Source organism: Chroicocephalus ridibundus, chromosome 1, assembly GCF_963924245.1.
Source record: "Chroicocephalus ridibundus chromosome 1, bChrRid1.1, whole genome shotgun sequence".
Classification (NCBI taxonomy): Eukaryota; Metazoa; Chordata; class Aves; order Charadriiformes; family Laridae; genus Chroicocephalus; species Chroicocephalus ridibundus.
In genome coordinates this window covers 28,751,426-28,772,556 of record NC_086284.1, presented here as the reverse complement: position 1 = coordinate 28,772,556, position 21,131 = coordinate 28,751,426, and the positions used below count along the sequence as shown (strand labels likewise).

Sequence of the window (21,131 nt, the reverse complement as noted above, 5' to 3'; positions counted from 1 at the left end):
AGTCAAGAAGATGATAAACAAGAGGGGACCAGGGAACATGCCTGAGCCCTGGTGCCCGACTGCCTACAGCACTCAAATCATTAGCTTGTCCTCCGCTCATTTCTTGGCTCTAATATCTATCCAGAAAATGTATAGACATTGTCCAAGGGTCAGTTCACTGAAGACACATCGATGAAACTGAATGAACTTAAACTCTCTCGAATCCTACCCAAGAAAGTTCTGTAGGTGTTTCCTCACCATACACTGGCACACAGAACGCATCATTCTAGTGGGTAGCCCTCCTGTTATTCCAAACAATCTGAACTAAACAGACAAAATAGTAATGATATCTTAAGGTCAAACAGGAACTGTAAGGGCTTCAGGGAGCAGCAGGACTAAGTGCTACGTAGGATGAATGAAGACACTCCGCTCTAGCTAGTCCTAACCTTAAGCAGGGTGCAAATAGGCCAGCCCAGGCTATTTGGTTTTATTTAAAACTACAGACATAGCTTCCCTCTTCCTTTTTGTTGCAAAAAAATCTTATCTATGGAATATCTCAATATTATTTCAACTGCGTCTAGCCAGTTGTTTCATGTACTCTCATATCTCGATCACGATCACTGATTGTGATTTCAAGGAAAAGACAAAAACTTGTTTGTATGGTGGTCAGCACTGGGATTATGACAAAAGGGAGGTCACAACATATCAACAGTATATAATCATTAAATAATATCGTATCAATGTGTGCTAATAAGGGACATACTGTGATTCACTTACCTTAGGTGCTTGTATGCACCTAATATAGAACTTCAGAGACTCGGTAAACTATGCTTTTGCATCTAGAAGACCATTAAGAATTACACTACTCTTAAAATCCCTTGCCAGAACGACAGACTTTTGAAAAAAAAAGAAGGGTTATAATCTAGGCCATCGTTCAGAAATCTTGCATGCCTTCAAAAGAAGCCTTGGCCTGGATGTTTTGATTTGTAAGTGCAACAATATAGGGCAGAAAACAGAAGCATAGTAAGTTAAAGCAGTTAAACGTGTCATTTTAGCTTCGAAAGGAAAGGCAGCTACTACAAGGTCAGGGAAGCAATGCCTTACAGAGGCTTTTGCTAAGGAACTTATGTATTTGCTGTACTTGTTCAAGGAAACTTGTTACCTTATGAAATTTGAAAACACTATTTAAAAATATTTTTTTGGTACTGATTTTTACTTCGAATGGGAAGTTATTCTGTATTCTTAAACTATATTTCTACTATGCAAAAGATGGCAGAAGTGTTACTACTGTTATATCTGGATTAAATCATAGCCAGCTAACCCTGACTGAATCTCAAATTCATATAGACACAGCACAACTCAGCATACTGTCCTAACTGGGTTACACCTGATGAACATGCGTGGTAATGTCGTCATTGCTTGAATACTTTCCAAATTATCTAAATCCTTACAAATTCAACCACATGCATGTCATCGGATTTAAAAAAAAAAAAATACTTTTCTGGCACGAGAAAAGGTGCTTACAACTATCTTTTGGGTTCTTATAGAAAAAAACAATAAAAATTATTCAGAAAGGATCCCAAACCAGGAAAAATCTCACACTCAGTAGTATCAAAGGCTGCCAATACATCAAAAAAAATCTCCCTTCATGCACTGCAAATAAGAGAAAGGAACAAGGACCTCTAGGTCAGCAAATTCACTCCTTCACTGCAACACACAGCTACGTCATACAAATTCTTTCATAAACTATCTTTTGTTTATGAAAGATATTTTCATGAAATCAAGCCCATGAAATGTGTCTTCAGTTTATGAAAATGCGATCAAGTTGCTTTCCTCCAGCACAGCTTTGGAAGGTCCTCTGAAGGTTAAAACCCTTTTACTTCCCAATCCAAATGTATTCTTCTTTAGCAGTCTTTACTGATTCATTTTATGCAAATGTTGCCCTTAGGTTTACACAACTCTTCTTCCTTCTGTTGACCTTCTGATATTCCATCCATCTCTATTTTACTAGACTAAGTAAATCAGCTCTCTGACTTCTCTTGCATGGCAAAACAGTTAGTAAAAGAGATTGCCTTTTGGTTTTTTACTAATTTCATACACTGATTTTACCTTTTCTACAAGTGCATAGTCAAAACTGTCAGCAGTATCTGACAAGTTTTAGTCATTATTTACATAGTAACATTAATGCTGACTTATTTCCATGGAAATACCTTTTCTGAAGCAATTCTATAATTGTTTTCCTTTTTTTAGCCCTATATTCTATGATTTTGCACAAGAAAATTTCAGTGATAGATCGGTCTTTTACCTCCTCAGACACTTTCAAAATATGAACTAACAATCTCTAGCATATATTCCCAAGAACATGAACTCCATGTACTGTTACAGTATAAAAATTTATGTAACATATTACATTGTATAATATTTATATTAATGCAAGTTTGAAACCCACCCAATATATCCTTGTTGATATTTCAGTCATCTGCCCAACTATGGTTCCCATCCAAAAATTTTTACAGAGCAGTTCCTTTTGGGGAGAAGTCTGTTCTCTGCATCTTTCCCGAACCTCCATGTATTGGAGTGACCAATCCAAGTAAGAAAGAGCTTGAGGCACAAAATGCATATATACTTGCTAAACAGAGGGAAGATCTAAAATTTGAGAGCAGTACCATTTTTGCTCTCCTTTGGAAATAAGACATGTTCTTTAGTGAGATTTCCTTATCACCAACCACTGAACATTTGTTCTGACTGAATTATACCCACTGTTCTCATTCACGCGTGTAAATCCTCATCCCGCCTTAGCAAGCAACACCCCCAAAAGACCTTGTAGATAGACTGATGTTGAGATAGGCCTTCTGGTCATACTTATTGATCTCTACAGAAGTGCTCCTCCCACAAGGGTAAGGGGTTGTCTGAAAAGTGTCACCACAAGCTTTGCTGTGATTTACCAAAAGAAAAAAGACATTGACCTAGAATAACGTTTGGCTTTATCCTGTGTGACCATTTCTTCAGTTGCACTACTGAAACTCCTATCAGAATTGAAGCCAAATGTGTCCTTCCCCAGCTGAGCTGATCTCAACCAGGAACCAATGACCAGCAAAAATCTTATCCTCTTTGAGCCTGAATTCTTACTGCATAAGGTAGAGATTAAACACTGACTTGGTAACTTATGGTTTCTCTTTACCAAGAAAAGCTTGATTTCTATTAATGCCCACAAATTTATGAACCGCAGTTAAAGCTCCCTTACTAGGAAATGGGTTTGATTTGTTTTTAGACAGAATCAAAGGACTTTTCAGTAAGGAATCCACCAACAAAGCAGTCTGAAATCACTCGTGACTCAATTCCTGGTACACTTCTATGGGGAAATGAGCTTTCTGCAGAGATAGCCGTGAAGTTTCCAGCTGAACATATGGAAAATGGAAGTAAAAGCTAGAATTAAGATATGCTGGTAACTTTAAAATAAGCATGACAGGGCTTAAGTATCTGTAGGAAAAAGAGTAAATGGAAGGCTCTCCTTTACCCAAAAATCGAAGTGTCTCCGACTTATAAGTGAGAGCAGACTAGGTGACAGTATGTCACAGGACATGCTGATTCATAAATATGAGTTATTTTCAAATGTTGTTTAGGAGTACGTAAGAAGTTATTTTACATCCATATGGCTTGCTTTCCTGAATTCTATCTTCAGTAAGGTTACTTTAGAAGTCCAGTGCTTATAGGTTAAAGGAAGTGGTGAAAAATATGTACAATCAATCAGAAGCCCCTGTTTTTTCACATAATGGGGTTTAAAAAGGCTGGATTGTGAAGTTACACATTCCAAGAAGTCATTCAGGTAAATAGCCAGAGCCTGGGAAATTTTTATTTATTTTTTAAAGAGTTTTGGAAATAGGGACAGTGATAAGACTATACTCAAAGTGTCTTGGAAACATTTGAAAAACATAAAATGTTTGCAACACATTTAGATGTGGATTGGGATAGGTTGTGACAAACAGTGATATTTTTACACCTATCAGAATTGAAAGATGAAAACTCTTATCTCACTAACTATTCCAAACTGACTTTGCTATCCTGCAGTCGGTTCTTCCTAGTAATAATCTTGCACAGAGAGAAAGAGGGCTCGTAGCTGTTACGCTGCTGGATAAAACAATTGTGCTTATCTTACCCAATGTTTCTTTCATTTGAGATAAACTAAAAAAGCAGATCATTCCCAAGCAGCAATTTTCAAAACAGATTACAAAATGAACATTTGTTATAATTTAGCTAAGGTCTTGCTTCCTCTACTCATTCTTGAAGTTCTGCCAACTCACATGTCCAGGGAAACAGATGTTTCTCTGACTTACTTTCATCAGATGCCCACAGCATAATTTTTCCAAGAAGCAGCCTGGAAATATGCCACTTTTTCAGCAAACACAGTTGTTTTGACAATTACTACTCTTAATGGCATTCATAAGAAATGAAACCTATCATTGCGCTTGGTATCTGTAATAGGATTCATAAACTGGTCTAACTTGAAGAGTTTGAAGTTCTACAAGATGCAATACTTCTATAAATACTTTGAAAGTAAATTCCTATAAACTTTGGAAGGTAATGTCTAACACAGGGGTCTGATTTCTAGCAAAAGGGCAATAATGAAGAATTTACTAGAGAAAAATTTGAAATTACAGCATGCAATGACCAGCTACTGGAGTACAACATGAGCACATTGGCAAGATAAACTTCATGGAGGTAACTATTAATGTTTCAGAAATGCCCCAGAGGCTACACCAGACTCAGTGAAACTCGGAGTTGACCACAAAGAATCTATTCCACTCCTCATAAAGGTTTTCTATTTTGCATAAGAATATTCTAAATCAAAAGGAATCTGTCTCTTTGAAACAGTATCCATCCAGTAAACATCCAAGACCAGCAGTTACAACTGAGACAACCTGCACCTCAGAAGCAGCCTCGGCTTTGAGATATGACAGGATCAGGCAAGGTTAGAAGGTGAGAGGATGCCTCAAAACCTCAAACAGCTCTAAGAACTCCAGCTGTACTGACCCTACAAACAGGTTGATGGTTACCATAACAACGTATGCTTTGTGTAACACAAACTGATTATTAGTCTGGAAGTAGAACAAGGACAGTGGTAATAAATAGTATGAGATTATAAAAAACCCCATCTAACAGGGAGCTCAAGCTCATGCCTCAGCTGGAGCAGAAATAGAGATATTCAGTGCCTAGTTTTACAGAAGTATCTATGACAAGAATCTTCTACTGACGGAAGACGATATTTAGGATGAATTTCCATAAAACAGCCACTCACAGTTGATAAAGGATTCCTCCAATCAAAATTTACTATTGGTGAGGATGACAATACAGCAACAGAATTTGGTTACATCTGTCAAAGATAGAATAATCAAACACCTTTATTCTTATTTATATATTGTATCTGAATGCTACTGCTTCCCCAGTGCTATTTCCTGCCTGGATTTCCACACATCGGATATTCCACATCAGACTAGAATCCTCTGCAAGTTGTTCTGGTAGCTCTCAGCTACATAATATCCATGATGTCTGAAGACCAAGCATCTTGGACTGCTGGATGATTCAGATGAGCTCCCCATTCTGACCTCAAGGTTCCTGTCATCAAGATCATTGTCAACACAGAAAAAAGGAACAGCATCCTTTCTCCAACCTTCTTGGACCCAACTACTAAATGAGTTCTTCAAGGGGTATCTAGGGATCCAACCATAAATGCACATCATAAATCAAATATTGCAAATGGCACTATAGATATACCTTTTAACACAGGGCCTGAACATTTAAGTATTGCAGACAGTGAATAATGACTGTGAGCTCATTTACCACAAACCAAACATATCAGAACTGCCAAACTGCAACAGAGGATGTCCAAAAGAAAATTTGCTGCAGTTACCCAACAATCCTCGTTGAGGTAACATGGAAAGAATGTAAGTCTTTATTAGCCTCCTTTCAGGATTTAATCAGCAATTCATCTAAATTTAAACAAACACAAATTTCCAGTCTATTTAAACATTCTGCTACTCTTTCCAGGAAATTAGTGAAAACTCTCAGTAAAACAGGGTTTAAAAGAAAAAGGCCTCTTGTGAATTTTAAGTATGCTTGGAGGTCCAGGTAGCTGGATATGCAAAAGTATATATTTTCATGGCTAAAGGCAGAAAGCAGACTTAGGTACAGAGATGAAATTACATAAACAAAGCTTATAATTTTAAATCTGAGATTAAATATAGTCTCATGTTTCCTCAAATTTATATTATGATCAGAGTACTCCTGCTATTCAAAATGTGAAAATACTGTAAAAAATAAATGAAATTATTTTAAATGAAAGAACAAGGTCATCTCTTTAGAGAGGTGAGTGTTGTGAAAACATAAATGGGGAAGGAAACAGAAGTTGAGGATAGTAACCCAATTCTGCAAGACTAATAGATAATGATCTGTAACATCCACCTCTTAGGCAGGACAGACCCCTGAGATACTCTACTTGTCAAAGACATCAAGGCAGAGTACAACCAATTAACCACAACCCTCGGAGCCCCATTAAGTAGTCAGTTTTCTACCTATTTAGTTTTCTATCCATTCAGAATGACGCCTTCTAACTCTGATACATGACTATTGTGGGACACAGTGTGGAAACCTTGCCAATGTCAAGGTAAACTATGTTCCTCCCCATGTCCACAAATCTAGTTGTTGTTCTTTGCCTAGTAGTAGAAGGCAAATGTGTTGATTGGAGATGGTTTAGCTTTTGTAAATCCATGTTGGCTGTTCTCAATTACCTTCTCCTTCATATGGCCAGAAATGTGTTCCAAAAGTACTTGCTACATGGTTTTCCAAGACACAGAAGAAAAGCTGACCAATTTATAGGTCTCTGGCTTTTTTGGACTATTTTGAAGATGAGTGCAACACTTGCCTTTCTCCAGGCATCTGTGACCTTTCAGAGATAACAGTGATCAGCCTTGCAAGGACTTTCACTACCATCAGATGTACCCCATTAAGTATTATGGATTTGTATGGGACAAGTTGTCTCAAGGAATCCTTGACTCAATCCTCATCCACTGCAGGCAGTTCTCCTCCTGGAATCCTTTCACTAAAGACTTGAGAAATCTTGGTGAAGACTCAGATGAATAAGGCATTGAGCCTTCAGACTTATCTGTCACTAAATCATCCACCCCATTCAGCAGCAGGCTGCATTTTCCTTGGTCAGCCTTTTAGCAGTAATGAACTGGTAGAAGTTCTTGTTGCCCTTGATATCTTTTCCAACTATCATTTCCAGTTGAGTGTTGTCCTTCCTGAATACATTCCTTACATGCTCAAGCAATGTTTCTAAATTCCTCCTTTCTAGCCTGCTTCTACTTCTACATCCTGGTACTCTCTTTTTGCACCAGAGCTCTACTACAATTTCCTTGGTTAGCCAAACCAATCTCTTAATGCATCTACTTTTTTTCCTATTCTTGCACTTGAATGATGCTGTACTTAAAAGCCTGCCACCTTTCCAGAGCTCCCTTGACCTCCACATTTGCCTCCCATGGGATCCTACCTATCTGCTCCTGAATGAGCTAAAATCTGCACTCATGAAGTGTGTACTCTGCTACTCTCCATCCTCATGTCCCTCAGGAGTTTGAACTCCACTATTTCATGGTTAACTACAGCCAAAGATGCCATTAATTACCACATCCTAAACCAATTCTTGATTGCTAGTGATTAGCAGATACATCTGTATGTCATTCTTAGTTGGTTCATCCTGTATCAGGAAGTCGTCCCTAGCACCCTCCAGAAATCTTATTGACTGCATGTATTCCAGAGGATGTCAGGAAGGTTAAAGATCCCCATGAGAACTAGGGTTTGTGATCCAGATACTTCCTCAAATTATTTCAATAATTCTTCTTCCTTTCCCTCAACCTGAATGGGTGGTCTGTAATAAATTCACCATGACATCACCCTTACTTGACTCTCCTCTCATCCTGTACTGCAAGTTTTCAACCAGAATGTCATCCATCCTGCTGAAGAGCTCCATACATCTGAGCTGCTCCTTCACAGAGAAGGCAACACCCCCTCCTTGCTTACTCTGCCTGTCTTTCCTGAGGAACTTGTATCTCTCCACCACAGCACTTCTGTCATGCAGTGCCGGCTGTCCCACCAAATCTCATTCATACCAGTGATGTCACAGTTTTGTGATTCCTTGTGAAGTGATTTCTACTGCTAGTTTCCCAAGCTGTATACATTTGTGTACTCATTTACTTGAGGCAGGTGCTCCTATCCTATCTGTTGTTCCTGTCACCCTGCACCCTTTTCTGTTGACCTCATCCATTACCACCCCACTTAAATGTAGGTTGTAATCTCTCTCCCACACCATTCCTGAAGAACTCTTGTCATGCCCCCTTTTACAGCCAACACTGCAGATGCATCCAGCTCTTAAATTAAGAAGCCTACTGATGTGCATACCCTAACGTAAATCTGAAATCCTAATTAAGCTGCTGCTATCAGTGAAGCTCTTGACATGAGCGATACCCTCAACTTCACATATTCATAGCGTGAGACTGATTACAAAGAAGCATAAACTTCAGGATCATAACCAGGATGTCTCTAAATCATTCCAGTATATTATAGACAGTGTTATTCTACACTTCCAAATCAAATTTTTGCATAGCTTTTCCTTGAAAGCATTAATTTAAATCTATAGTCAGATACTCTTCTTATACTAAAAACCTGTTACAACAGTTCCTATTTTTAGAAAGCTGTATCAGAGTGTTTGTATGCTGAATTCTACAAATACGTGTCATTCAGACATTCCTAACAAAACATTATATAAAACAAGAAAAAACAGGAACAAACACAGTAAATCAACTGATTTAAAATGAAAATGCAATTTATTAAAGTGACAGGAATATAGATGTTCTATCTTTTTAACTACAACTAAACTGACACATTTTGTTTCAGAACATTTCTAATAAAGTCAAAGATGAGAAAGGCACTCGAATTATTTCAAGCAGAAACAACAAGAGTTTGGTACTCAGAAAATCACCTTTAGCATCCATATATTAAAACAAACAGACATCTAACTGAAGATATTAAAAAGTATGATCCTCTGCATTACATCTAAACCTTTGCCTCCATGCTCAAAAGAAAAAGATTTCTCAAAACTGTTGATTTATTACCCAGGTCTCTCAAAATCTTACCCAGAAAGTCCTTCAAAATATTCTTAGCCTTCATTTTGCTTTTAATAATTTAAAATTCAATCATTATTGCACAGCGATTATATGCAATTTTACATCCCATTAACCCTGCTTTGTTTTAATTATAAAGATCTTTTGTTAGATTCCTTTAAATGATCCAGTTTATAATTTCAGGTTATCCTAGGGAGCACTTTAATTCAGCTGCACATTCATCAACTGTTTATGTCCTGTTAATTGTTGACAACTGCACAATTGCATTCTCTAGCTATGATTGATGAATCGCATTCACAAGTTTAGCTATTAAGCAGAATAAATATTTATAACAATTTCCAGTTAAAGGATTGTTATCTTTATACCCAAAAGGGTAAATTAAAAACGGATGGGCTGATTGCAAAGAAAAGCGTTCTAGTAATGCACATACACTTATTTTAAAACACTTTTTTGACAAAAGTATATGGAGGAACATGTGTCTGAGGGCAGTTTCATTAGACATTCCTTTGATTGTATTTAAGCAGCAGTCCTTAAATATGACTTCATTTTGAAAAGTTATTGCTAGTAGAGAGCCCGCTGATATCTGAATACCTGACCGCTAAAAATACGTGGATGTGGGATTTGTTCAGAATGAGCATTTTATCAACAGCGAGCATGCAATAACATCTGAATCCACTTGTCTAGTTGAGAAAATAAAAAGGGTCAAAAATGGGATTCTATATTGCTATCTGAGAACATAAGCTTACTATAATTATTCAGTCTATTACCACGTAATGTTTATTGTATAATGTGCAGTACATGACCCACTCGGGTCAGCCCTATTATGGTGCAAAGTCATATTGCTGCTGTATAGCAAGAAGGATTTCCAATGAAAGGAGTACATTTCCAACTGCTACATTGCAGTGTGACTTCGTGTGCATTCAGAGAATTTACACCGACCACAAATTGGGTATAAAGCTACGTGCTCCTGTTTCCCAGATACTAATGTTCCTATATTCCTATCTCTGATGTGTTAGTGCTAGTCTTCCTTTTAAATGAATGCATGACTTAATCACTGAAATAGCAGCTCGACAAAAAATATCCTAAAATAAAGAGAAGATTTGATACTTCACTATTGGTAATGACATACTATTGGTGAAAAAAACCCACCACACATAAAATTACTATATCTCTTCAACAGACATATTGCTATTATATATATATTTTTTTTCAACTGCACATATCCAGACATCTAGATTCAAGTGGATTTAATGTACTGGCCAATACAAGTTGCACACAAGTGGCTCCATTTGTCTTTGACATTCCACTACCAGGAAGGCCAAAGAGTCCCCCTTTGCTGGCTGGAAGAACTGACAAACATTGCACAGATTAGAAGATATAAACAGATACAGCATTAAAATTACTTGAAGAAAAAGCAAGGCAGCTCTTATAAACATAATGTCCTGTGTATTTTCCAGGACTCAAATTGGACCAGAAATTCTAGATAAAATAATTCCTCGTGAACGGATAGTATAGAGAAGTGCATCTGTACAGTGAATGCTGTGCTCCTAAAACAGATGGAGCAGCAGATGGGTTTACAGATTGGGCTTCCTGGACTGTCTGGGTAAAAGAGCCTTGCTGCTCTGGAAAATGGTAGTTCAATTCTCAAATAAACCCAAACCTATATACAGTTCATGGGAGCTCTATTTCCTTCTGTCAATAAACAAAATTTTCAGAATTTACCCATTTTCAAATTAAATATTTACTATATAAAGTATCTATACAATAAATCTCTTAATTAAAATGGCCTTTTCACAATCTTTTTGGAACAGATGGTGAGGAAGTATTATGACCCAATGGAATAAATGCAAAATGACTACTTGTTCAAAAGCTGTAAAATTGATTACCTTCCTTCATTGATGAGCTCAATAAATGCAAGTCCTGCATTCTTCTGAATAGAATTTTGCCATTCCTAAGAAGACAAAATATAACATGATCAAAACCCAAGGATTTTAAACCACATTTCTGAAGCTGACTCTGATGACTTCCTAAGGAGCCTGAATTTAGGTTGAGCTTAACTTAATGCTTCCCCCCCTTCCCAAGAAGAATGACCTGATCATTTAAAAACTGTAATTCATTCTGATTTTCAAATAAATTTTAGATGGTCATGTTTTCAGCTTTACCTTTAAGCAAGCTTTAGTTTCCTTGTCTAGAGAACATCAAAACTCATACAGTTGCCCAATGAACATATTAAGTGCAACAAAGTACAGGAGCAGTAGTTTCTTCTTCACTTTCTTCACTGTTACACCTTGTACATTTTATCATATAGGGCAGGCAATAATCTGTGTATCATCCATCCCTCCTTAAATTCAATCTTTGTTTCTTCCCCATTATAAGTGAAAACAAAACCAATTGCTAAGAACAAACTGATTTTTTCAAATTCTTTTACTATTAACATGAATTTCCAAGATAAAGTTTTGAAACTGATTTAAACCACTTAATAGACATTAAAAGATAATAACTTTTAATTCATATACTACTAAGTTAAAGAAAAAATTCTCAATGCATTACAAACAGCTTTTTGCCATACAACTTACTGCCTATATCACACCAATAGACTTAATATTTGAGATGTAAAAAGGTGGAGATATCTCTCTAGCAAGTAAAAATTACTTTGGTTTTGGATAATTCCTTAAAACTTTTCTTTAAGAGTAATAAACATTTCCTTTTCATCATACAGAAAAAAATAAATCAAAAAACATTAGCTGGATTACAGTTCAGAGAAATTTTCTAGTCGGAGACTTCATGTTATAAACAGAAATGGGTAGAGAGAGTTACAGTTACAGAACTATTCTGCTTTACATTTCCTTTTTTCTAGGACTAAAAATCAGGCAGAAATCCCCAATGTTTGTTTCCTGATACGGGCAAAAAAGGTAGCTTTACACAGATAAGGAAATTTTCTCAAAGAATAGTTGTGTAAATTAGTCATTAATCAGCAAGGTGTTTCTTACTGATCTTATGAAAAGTCATAGATTTGACTAAGTCACGCATCTTAAAAAAAAAAAAAAAAGCCCAACAACAAAAATCTTGTACTTATGATTGGTTTTGTAAGAGGCAAGCTACTAAAATAGCCAAATAACAAACATACTCTTAACCTATTACTGGGCAGGTGAGTCCTGATTAGGGAACATGGAGTGTCAGCACTCAGCCCTCTAGCTTGTGCGATAGAAAACCATTGTAACAGGTCCTTTCTTCAGTAACTGAAGCAAGCCTAATAATCTAATTTTTGGAAGCAATTAAATCACCTTGGTATGGTACAAAGTCATGCTGAGAAACTAAGGAAAGGATTCAATTGCCTAAACATCAGCACCTAGTGCCATTTTAAGAGACAACAGTCTGGGTTAGAGATAGTATTTGAGGTGTGGCATTATTTTTTTTTTTTAACCAGAGTCTTTAACAGAATGCTATAAAAACTCCTACGAGCATTTTCTTTTGAGATGCTTTTCTGCACCACAGCTGCTATGACTCTGCAGTCAGGAAAGTAGAATTGGTGCGACTACAATTCAGGAAAGAAGAGTTGAACAGAGAGAAGACCAAAAAAAAAAAGAAAACAGACTTCCTAAGACAGCTAGAAGAAAGCACTCTAATTAAATTTTTAAAAAGAGACAGAGGGTCTACCTGTGTCTACAAAAGACCAAGAGATACTTGAAAGTCTTTTGTCAGCTCCTCCTGCTCAGTGCAAATGTCTCAGAGACACTGTAGGACACCCAAAATGGCTAACTGGATTTTAGGTGAGATATCTCAAGGTACCTAAAAAGCCATCAGATACCTATGTGGAAGCAAACAAATCTCTTCTTATGGCTCCATAGGTGGAAAATCTCATCGATTTATCCAAAGTAATTATTCATGATAAAAATGTGTGAAACCCGCCCAACTATCTACCAAAAACTAGTGGAAAACATAATGATGCTGAACCAGAAAGAAACCAGGATTCATGGTTCATGCACTGCTTCACTATAAACTCACTACTACAAGCTTCACGACAAACTCACAACCCTCCATCAATACACAAATAAGGGAATGATTATTACTACTATAATTTCCTCTCAACTTTAGGCATAATTTAATATAACAGATTTATGATCCTGAGAGGTGAACTGTACTTGTGAAAAGGCACCTGGTTTTCTTTTTATCTGTTTCTTTTTAAAAGACCAAACAATAAACTGAAATACTCAGAAATGCCAGCATTACAGTTGCCTTTGCAATGGCTATTCAGATCACTGCAGGCACTTTAAGAACTGGATTAAGATGTGGAGTTATACACTCAAAGAACGTGCAACAATTTTGTTTACATTAGCTTAGATTCCACAGAAAATCTTTCTCACACTCAAGATGCAGAAAGATAAACAACAAATGTAATGGACATAGTGATGGTGGTTGGATTATGCTATAGGCAAGTAGAATCATAGCACAGACACTTGGTTATTAGCAGCTAAGTGCTTGAATGACCACATTACATCCCAGGTGGTTTTGGTGTAGTTCATAACCTGAATCTTCCGGGCCTTTAAAACAAGAGCTGGGAGACTTTTCTGTGCCTCAGAAATGCTGATGCCAATCACATGCTGAAGTCACGGAAGACTTTGACAAAATCATGTACCAGAGAATTTCTTATCTCTGGATGCATTGACCTTTCTTCCCCGGGGGCTTCTGCTTGATAGGGCGGTGGGGATGACTATTGCCAGCAGTGCACCTCTCAGAACAGGGTCAGGTATAGAAGACTTGGGGATAGAGGCACGTTTAGAGACTGTCTAACACAGTGTTCAGGAATGATGACGCTTCTCACTTCTTTGTACTAAAACCAGAATGAAGATATCAAATTTAATTTTAAACTTTATTCATATTGAAAAAAATTTAAAAATCATCTTCATACACAATAATTAAACATTATAGGGGGGTTGGAACTAAATGATCTTTAAGGTCCCTTCCAACTCTAACCATTCTATGATTCTATGATAACATTAGACATTCAGTTCAATTACTGTCCACTATGGCTATGTTCTAAATATTTTATATTATGCAAACTTCTATTGAAAACATCAAAAATGTACTAAATGATTAGGATATTGGTAATTGCCGTCCACCTGCCCCCACCTAACTTGTCCTCCTCCTCTATTCTATTGTTGCTTGAAAAACATCACTGCATCCAGAAAGCATCAGCACACGTCCCCTGACAGAAGGTTCAGACTGAACTGGTTATGAAACTGTCCATGCAGAGGAGGACAAGAGATGAATAAAACTGAGATAAGAGTTAAAGGCTAAAACTTCTAAATAACGAACTACAACACAGTACAGCTATTACTTGAAATTCAGGTGTTTTTTTTTTTTCTTTCAAAACATGATGTATATTTTCTTACTCTCTCAATATTCTTACAAATTTTACTTCTAAGTGTCTTTTCCTAGTCCTATTTCTCCAATCCCCAGTGCACTAAAAAAAAAAAAGGGAGGCTAGGCAGTATTAACAAATTTAGCAACATGTTAAATTGATACCAGAAAATTTGCACAGGTAAAATAATAGTGAAGAAGCAAAAAAGCAGTAACTAGGCTTGGTATGCTAAGAACTTTTTTAGGTTTGAATTATACTTCTCTCTCAATCAATCTTTGCTTAAAATAATTTTAAATTTTTTATTCATGATGATTAGAAAATTTCTTAAAAAAAAATTCTTGTGATAGTATTAAAAAATAATGAATCTGACATAATATCTTCACAAAAAAAAGAAATAGTGATTCTCAGAGTTTCCATAATTCACCCTTTCCAATTTCTACAAGGAAGTCTAAAATTGTGTCACAAATTACAAGTTTCTCAACAAACTGCAGTTTCTGAATGGACAGATAACTGCTGTAGTAATCACCCTACAATTCTTCTTCCACTGAAGATACCACTGCCTCAATCAGTTGTACCTTCTTTGGAAATCTCTCTTCTCCACTTCTTAAACTAATCTGAGCATTTTTTTTCTTTTTGTCATATTGAATATTTATTGAATTTTCTAGTCTAAGGTATTAATAACTCAGTTGATACCTCAATTCTTCAATCACTGTATTTTAATCATAACTTCTCAAGACAGATGAAATTCTATTATACTGACTCTCTTCTTTCTGTAACCTTGAATACGTTTGGAGAAAAGTCTTGTACAGAGCTGAACAGGTGCTACCTTTTATCAGGATAAGGAAGGGAAAATTTTATAAAAATGCGTTTGCTATTCACAACATGCATGTAATTTAGCTTGGGTTTGAACTTCATGTTGTGAAGTTACCTTCTAAAATAATGAATAACTTGCTTTACTTTTTAAGAGGAAAGATTCAAAGGAAATATTACAAGATTGAAGGAAATGTTTCTTTATGGCGGAAAACCATGTCCATTAAAAGTAGGTAAAAACAGTAAAACCAACTGATTTCAAGATACAGCCTCATAAATTTTTGATCAGATTGCTCATAAAATTTTGAGAAGATTATACAGTTTTTAAGATCACAGGACTGTCCCTACCATTCCTAGAAGAATTGCGCTAAAGATATTGGAGTCTTAAAACCTTCCATTATTGTTTGGAATGAGAATCAGATCTAAGAATTCCAATTTTACTGCCTTTATCCTTCTCTCACACTCACATGTATACTGCTGATAGATGATAAATAAAATGTGTTTTGGGTCTACTCTTTCAAGCAAATTTGGGATCAATTTTAGGATTTTATGATAGGTCATGCATTTTAAAAGCGACTATTTCCCACAATAAGGAAGTTGCAGAATGACTGACGACATCCTCCTGGAAGGCAAATCTGCAAGTATTGGAATACACTGGGCTTCCAGCCAAATCACAGAGAGGAAAAGAATGTCAACCTTTCACAACACTATTTATGTCAATATGACTTTAACAATGCAGCAAAAGTAATAGGAAGTTTCAGATTTCACTTTCGCAAGACTAAAGCCTCATTTTTCCTTTATTTTCTTGAACTGTAGTAATATGTTAATTTTTCGCTTTCTTGGAAACACACAGACCCATTGCCCTTCTGATCATCTGTGTTAATAGCCCAATTTGTCTTGGAAATGAAGTCAAACATTCCCAGAGGAACATTTCATTAGTATCTTAGAAGAAAAAAATAAAAATCCACAATTGCAAAAAAAATTTTACAGAATGCAAACAACATGAGCGAAATAGCCAAATTTATTTAGATGATATAATATTGATCACCATGTAGAAATTCTGGATATCTTCTAATGCAGACAGAAGATATGTGCTAGAAGATACATGCATCTCCATAACTTCTAGAGCTTCCTTTCTGACTGGGAAAATAGTTCTGCATTTAAAAGACACTAAAAATATTAACAACATGTTTTGCTACGTGCGGCTACTAATCCTAAAAGCCAGTCCACTTATTACTCAACCAATCTTTGATATTAGAGGTGAATAACTAATTTGAAGTCTTCCAAAATGTACCATTAAAGAGAAGACTCTGATGAACAGAAATCTACTCCTCACATTGCCTCCATTATATATATAATTAAACCCTCCAAAACTATGGTATATTTATTAATAATGATGGCCTCCAATAATGAGCTTTTGCATCCTTTCTCAGCCCTTGAAGAAATACCAGCTGACTCTTCCTGACTTTCTCGGTGTTTTCCTCTGATCTGAGATCCTTCTCAATTGTAGACAACTTAATAGAGAAGGCACCTTGCCATATGAGAATATGGGGAAAGTAATTCTTACAGTTTTCTGGTCTTGCCTGGTTTGCTATGAATCTAGAAGAGGTTCAGATCAGCATCTCACTGATGTGTAATAAACGTAATGTTTGACATTTTTTGACAAAACTACTCTGACAAGGACAGGCAAGGGATAGGACCAGAAGATCCATGAATAGACCGGTGTAAGTAAGATATTGAAGAAGAGATTCTGCTTATTACTAAATGCAAAACACAGAAATAGTTTTCTGAATGTACAGGGATCTGGAAGGACATCTCACAGAATAATCAAGAAAGCAAAACTGTCCAACAAGTAGGAAAGAATACACCGATGGTTTCCATTTGAAAGTTAGATTATCAGAAGCAGATGGACAAGAGTTGAAGGCTGAGATTGGACTGGAAGACATTCCACACACATGGACAAGGAATTAATGCAAAGAAAATTCTCTGACACCCCTTTAGCAGATAATGCAAAATGATTGTCTTTTGGAAAACTTCCAGAATTCTATAAAGCAAGTGAGAAACACTGCGGCAGGGGGGAAAGAACCACAAAACATTGCCCCCTCCCCCCTCTTCAGCCAAACCACTTAATTTCTAGAGCAAAAAAATATAAAGGAAGAAGTTTTCTACTTCCCTTGTAGCTTGTACTGGAGTTCATTTCTGATTTTGGAAATGACACTGTGTGTATAACAATCTACTTGTGTACAGGCCATGATTGTGAAGAGCCCCAATTAACATCGTAACATCAGAACATAAGTACATGCTTAATCCGTACCATATCTGATAATGGATAAGGACACAGTAGAAATGTTTCTCTCTTGCTGGACCTTGATATAGTCCAAATAGGACGACAGTATTAGAGAAAGTATTCGCTTCATCTACAAAGACTTTATTTATTGAACTTAAATTTGATTCTGTGATAAAAAGTGAAGTTACAAATCCTCAATTTGGAGCTACGTGACTGATACTTTCATACACCTTTCTAGTGCTTTGTCCAGCGTATGACAATCATCTGTGGGATTTTTTTTTTAACCTACTTCTCTCCCATCAAATGCCAAAATTCCTTTCTTTTTTCTTGACTGCCACAGTGGCAGTCTTTCTTTCCTACAGCCCCAGCCATCTTACCCACCACCTGCTATGAGCTATTGCTTTCATGGCTACTATAGAAGCATAATCAGTTAAAAATTACTGTTTTATCCAGAGTTACATTTTATTCTGATGTGACCGTTTCCACTATTGCATGTATTGGTGAAAGGGAGTGAGCAGGAATACGGAACTCGGCATGGATACCTCTGCCAGTGTGATTTGGGCCAGAAAGAAGCATAAGATGAACATTGAAACTGCAGCCTGAGAGTATGATTCCATTAGATGCAGAGATTTAAATTCACAGCTTGCTGCCATGAAACCACAAGTGGCGTTTTCTCTCTTCACCTCTGTGCTCACAGATTTGCAACCCTGAATCCTTCTCTTTCAGTAGCTCTGGTGGTTTTTGAACTAAAGTCTCCGCCAGCTTAACCCACTAAATCAGGAAAAAAAAGTCTAAACAGTTTTCAGGTGTGTATGTGTCTTATGGATATCAGCACTGGTACAAAAATGGGTTGGCAGAGAAGAATCTGCAGGACAGAAGCTGTGTAGCAGATCCAGAACTTTGTTAGGATAACTGTTTTCAAGATATGCAGGAAAAATGGATTACGGAAACAATGACTTTCTGTACGTTTGTGTGTGTGTTTCTATGTATCCCTCCCTTCTACACCAAATTTTAATTAAAACTTTTGCAGTGGTGTGATATGCAGCATTGTCTCCTCCTAATCACACTGGTAGAAATACAGACAGTGGATAATTCAACAGGACAAATGGGAAAACATTGCCAAAGGTAAAATATCTAACTTATTTCCTGATTAGGAAAAAAAAAGATTGAAGAATTACACCTCCATGGGAATTTGCATAACCAACCGTAATTTTTCCATTGAAGTTATATCAGGTTTAATTGCCTAAGTAGATTAAGTCCCAGATTCATTGTTCCTTCTTTAAGAGAAGTCATTATGTCACTTCAGCCTTCCTACTGTAGTTGGTGTCAAAAAGACAAACAGCAAACACTTCTGTTAGTGTGCTGCTATCACAGTTACTCTGAAAGAGCTATCACTTATCAGACAATAATTAGGGAGTATGAGAACTCTAGGAATACCTTTGAAGGGAATAAAAAAGGACCAATAAGCATAATGAAAGTTGACTCTAACACTGCCAACAGGAGTAAATACATGCAAAATTATTATAAATAAATCTGTAATGAAAATCAAAAGGTTTCTAATAATAACACTAAAATGTAAAATAGATGTACAAAAAGCGTAGTAAAGATATAAAGTTAACTGTCTTAAGAAGGAGCCTGGTAAGATACCTGCGAGGATGGTGCTTGATAAGAAGGCACTGTACAGCAGAGATGGAGATTTCCTACTTAAACTTTTAAAGAAAGCCTTTAATAGACTATGTTTAGTATCAAGAAGCATGGATTGTGTTTCTACTATATGAATCCCACATTTCAGGGCTTCTTCTGGTCATCTGTAGGGACCAGAAAGGATTGCTTTTTCTGCTTGGTTTCTGTGTTGGGCAGCTTCCAGTTTCTGAAGCCCAAGAGCTATCCCACACTTAGAGGCAGAATGCACATTTAGATGTGCTAGTGCGTACTGAAAACTCTCCAGAGCCAGGACAGGTCTTTCTATGTTCTCAGAGCTAAACCTATCGCCAAATTTAGTCAGTGAGAATTTCCTTTGAATTTGCACTGGAAAGGCACTTTTTTTTTGGGGGGGGGGGGGTGGTAGTGGTGTGGGAGTGTGTGTGGGTTTGGTTGGTTTTTCTGCCTCTCCTTGGAGTGAGATTAATTTCTTGTTTATTATTGTTTAATTATTGTTTAAAATTTTTTCTTGCACTTAGGATGACAGGCAATGCACCCATTTGCCCCCACCTTCTGCCCCATTTTCCACTTTATAATTTTGATTGCTATAGTATATATAGTAGTGTACAACTCCTACATTTTACATATGTCAAACCACTGGAAAGTGGTTTGTAGACTGTACTGAATGGGAGCAGATCCTTTACAGATCTTTTTTTTTGATTAAGCCATGTACTCAGTGGCTGCCTGTGTTATGGAGAGACAGACTGGATTCAGCCCAAGCAGCTTCTAAGTTTCTAGGTTAATAGATAAGTCAATGAAGGCAGACACAATTCATTTATGAGGCTCAACCTGTTAACCAACCTTTGAAAAGCTTAGTTGAAGTTCAGTTTACCCATTAATTACACACTGGAGTTTGTCGAGTTATGGATATACTCTTGGTACAGTTTGCTTTATTTAAGGTTCTGTAATTTTTCATAAGAGTAAACAATTTACAGAATCTATTTACAGCTTAATTATAAGAGGGACCATGTGTTATCATTTATTTGAGAATCTCCTAACAGGTTTAAATTGTTGGTTTTAAGTAAAGCATTTGTTGGTTATGCATGTCCTTTTACTTACTCCTCATACAGTTTTTCTAATAAAAGCCTATTTATAAGGGATAGCATCTAAAAGAAATCTTTTTCCTCAACATAGTGATTCAGAAGCAGATTATTTTCATTCTGGTTTTGATATTTCCTTTGGAGAAAATAAACCTGAAATAATAAAACCCTGAAATTTGTCAGATATTCTACACGTATTCTACAATCACAAGTGACACAGCATTTTTTCCCAAAAGTAACCATTTATCCATTATAAATAGTTATATTTTTAAACAGGTCAAGCGGCAAGATATCTTAAATACTAAGACATTATTTTCTGTTTAAGTAAATAAATTTCCCCTGTTAATAGATAAGATACATAAAAATACAAGTGGCATGAGATAAAACTCCTTTCGGATAACATCATTCAGTTTCTGCAGAAGCTGTATCCCCAAAGAGAAAAATTCGCAAAAGATCTGGAAGTAATTAGAAACTATTGTCGTGTTTTGGCTAGTGAAAAAAAAAAAAAGAAAGAATAAGAAAAAAGTAATTGAAATCTAAATCTGATGTAAGAAGGAACTACACTGAAAAAATTAATGTATTTTTTTAAAAAAATTGTATGGTTTATTGAAGAAATGTGCCACTCCAATAGCAACACAGCTGTGACATACTCAACGAGGCTGAGGGAACAAAGACCATCTAATCAAGCACAGATCTTGTCAAACATAACACATCTTCATCCGTTTTATGTTAAAATAGACTAAATACAAATGAAAATGCCCATTTTATGAAAAGTGAAA

At 36.3% G+C, this 21,131-nt stretch overlaps 1 protein-coding gene across 6 annotated transcripts in view; it reads right to left on the bottom strand.

Moving 5' to 3' along the window:
- Positions 1-21,131, bottom strand: part of NBEA (neurobeachin) — a 513,163-nt gene that overhangs the window by 240,757 nt on the left and 251,275 nt on the right. For all 6 annotated transcript variants that reach the window (XM_063332757.1, XM_063332720.1, XM_063332711.1 and 3 more), the window contains one exon: positions 11,039-11,103. In XM_063332757.1, coding sequence (XP_063188827.1) covers positions 11,039-11,103 — 65 coding nt within the window. The remainder of the gene's footprint in view (positions 1-11,038; positions 11,104-21,131) is intronic.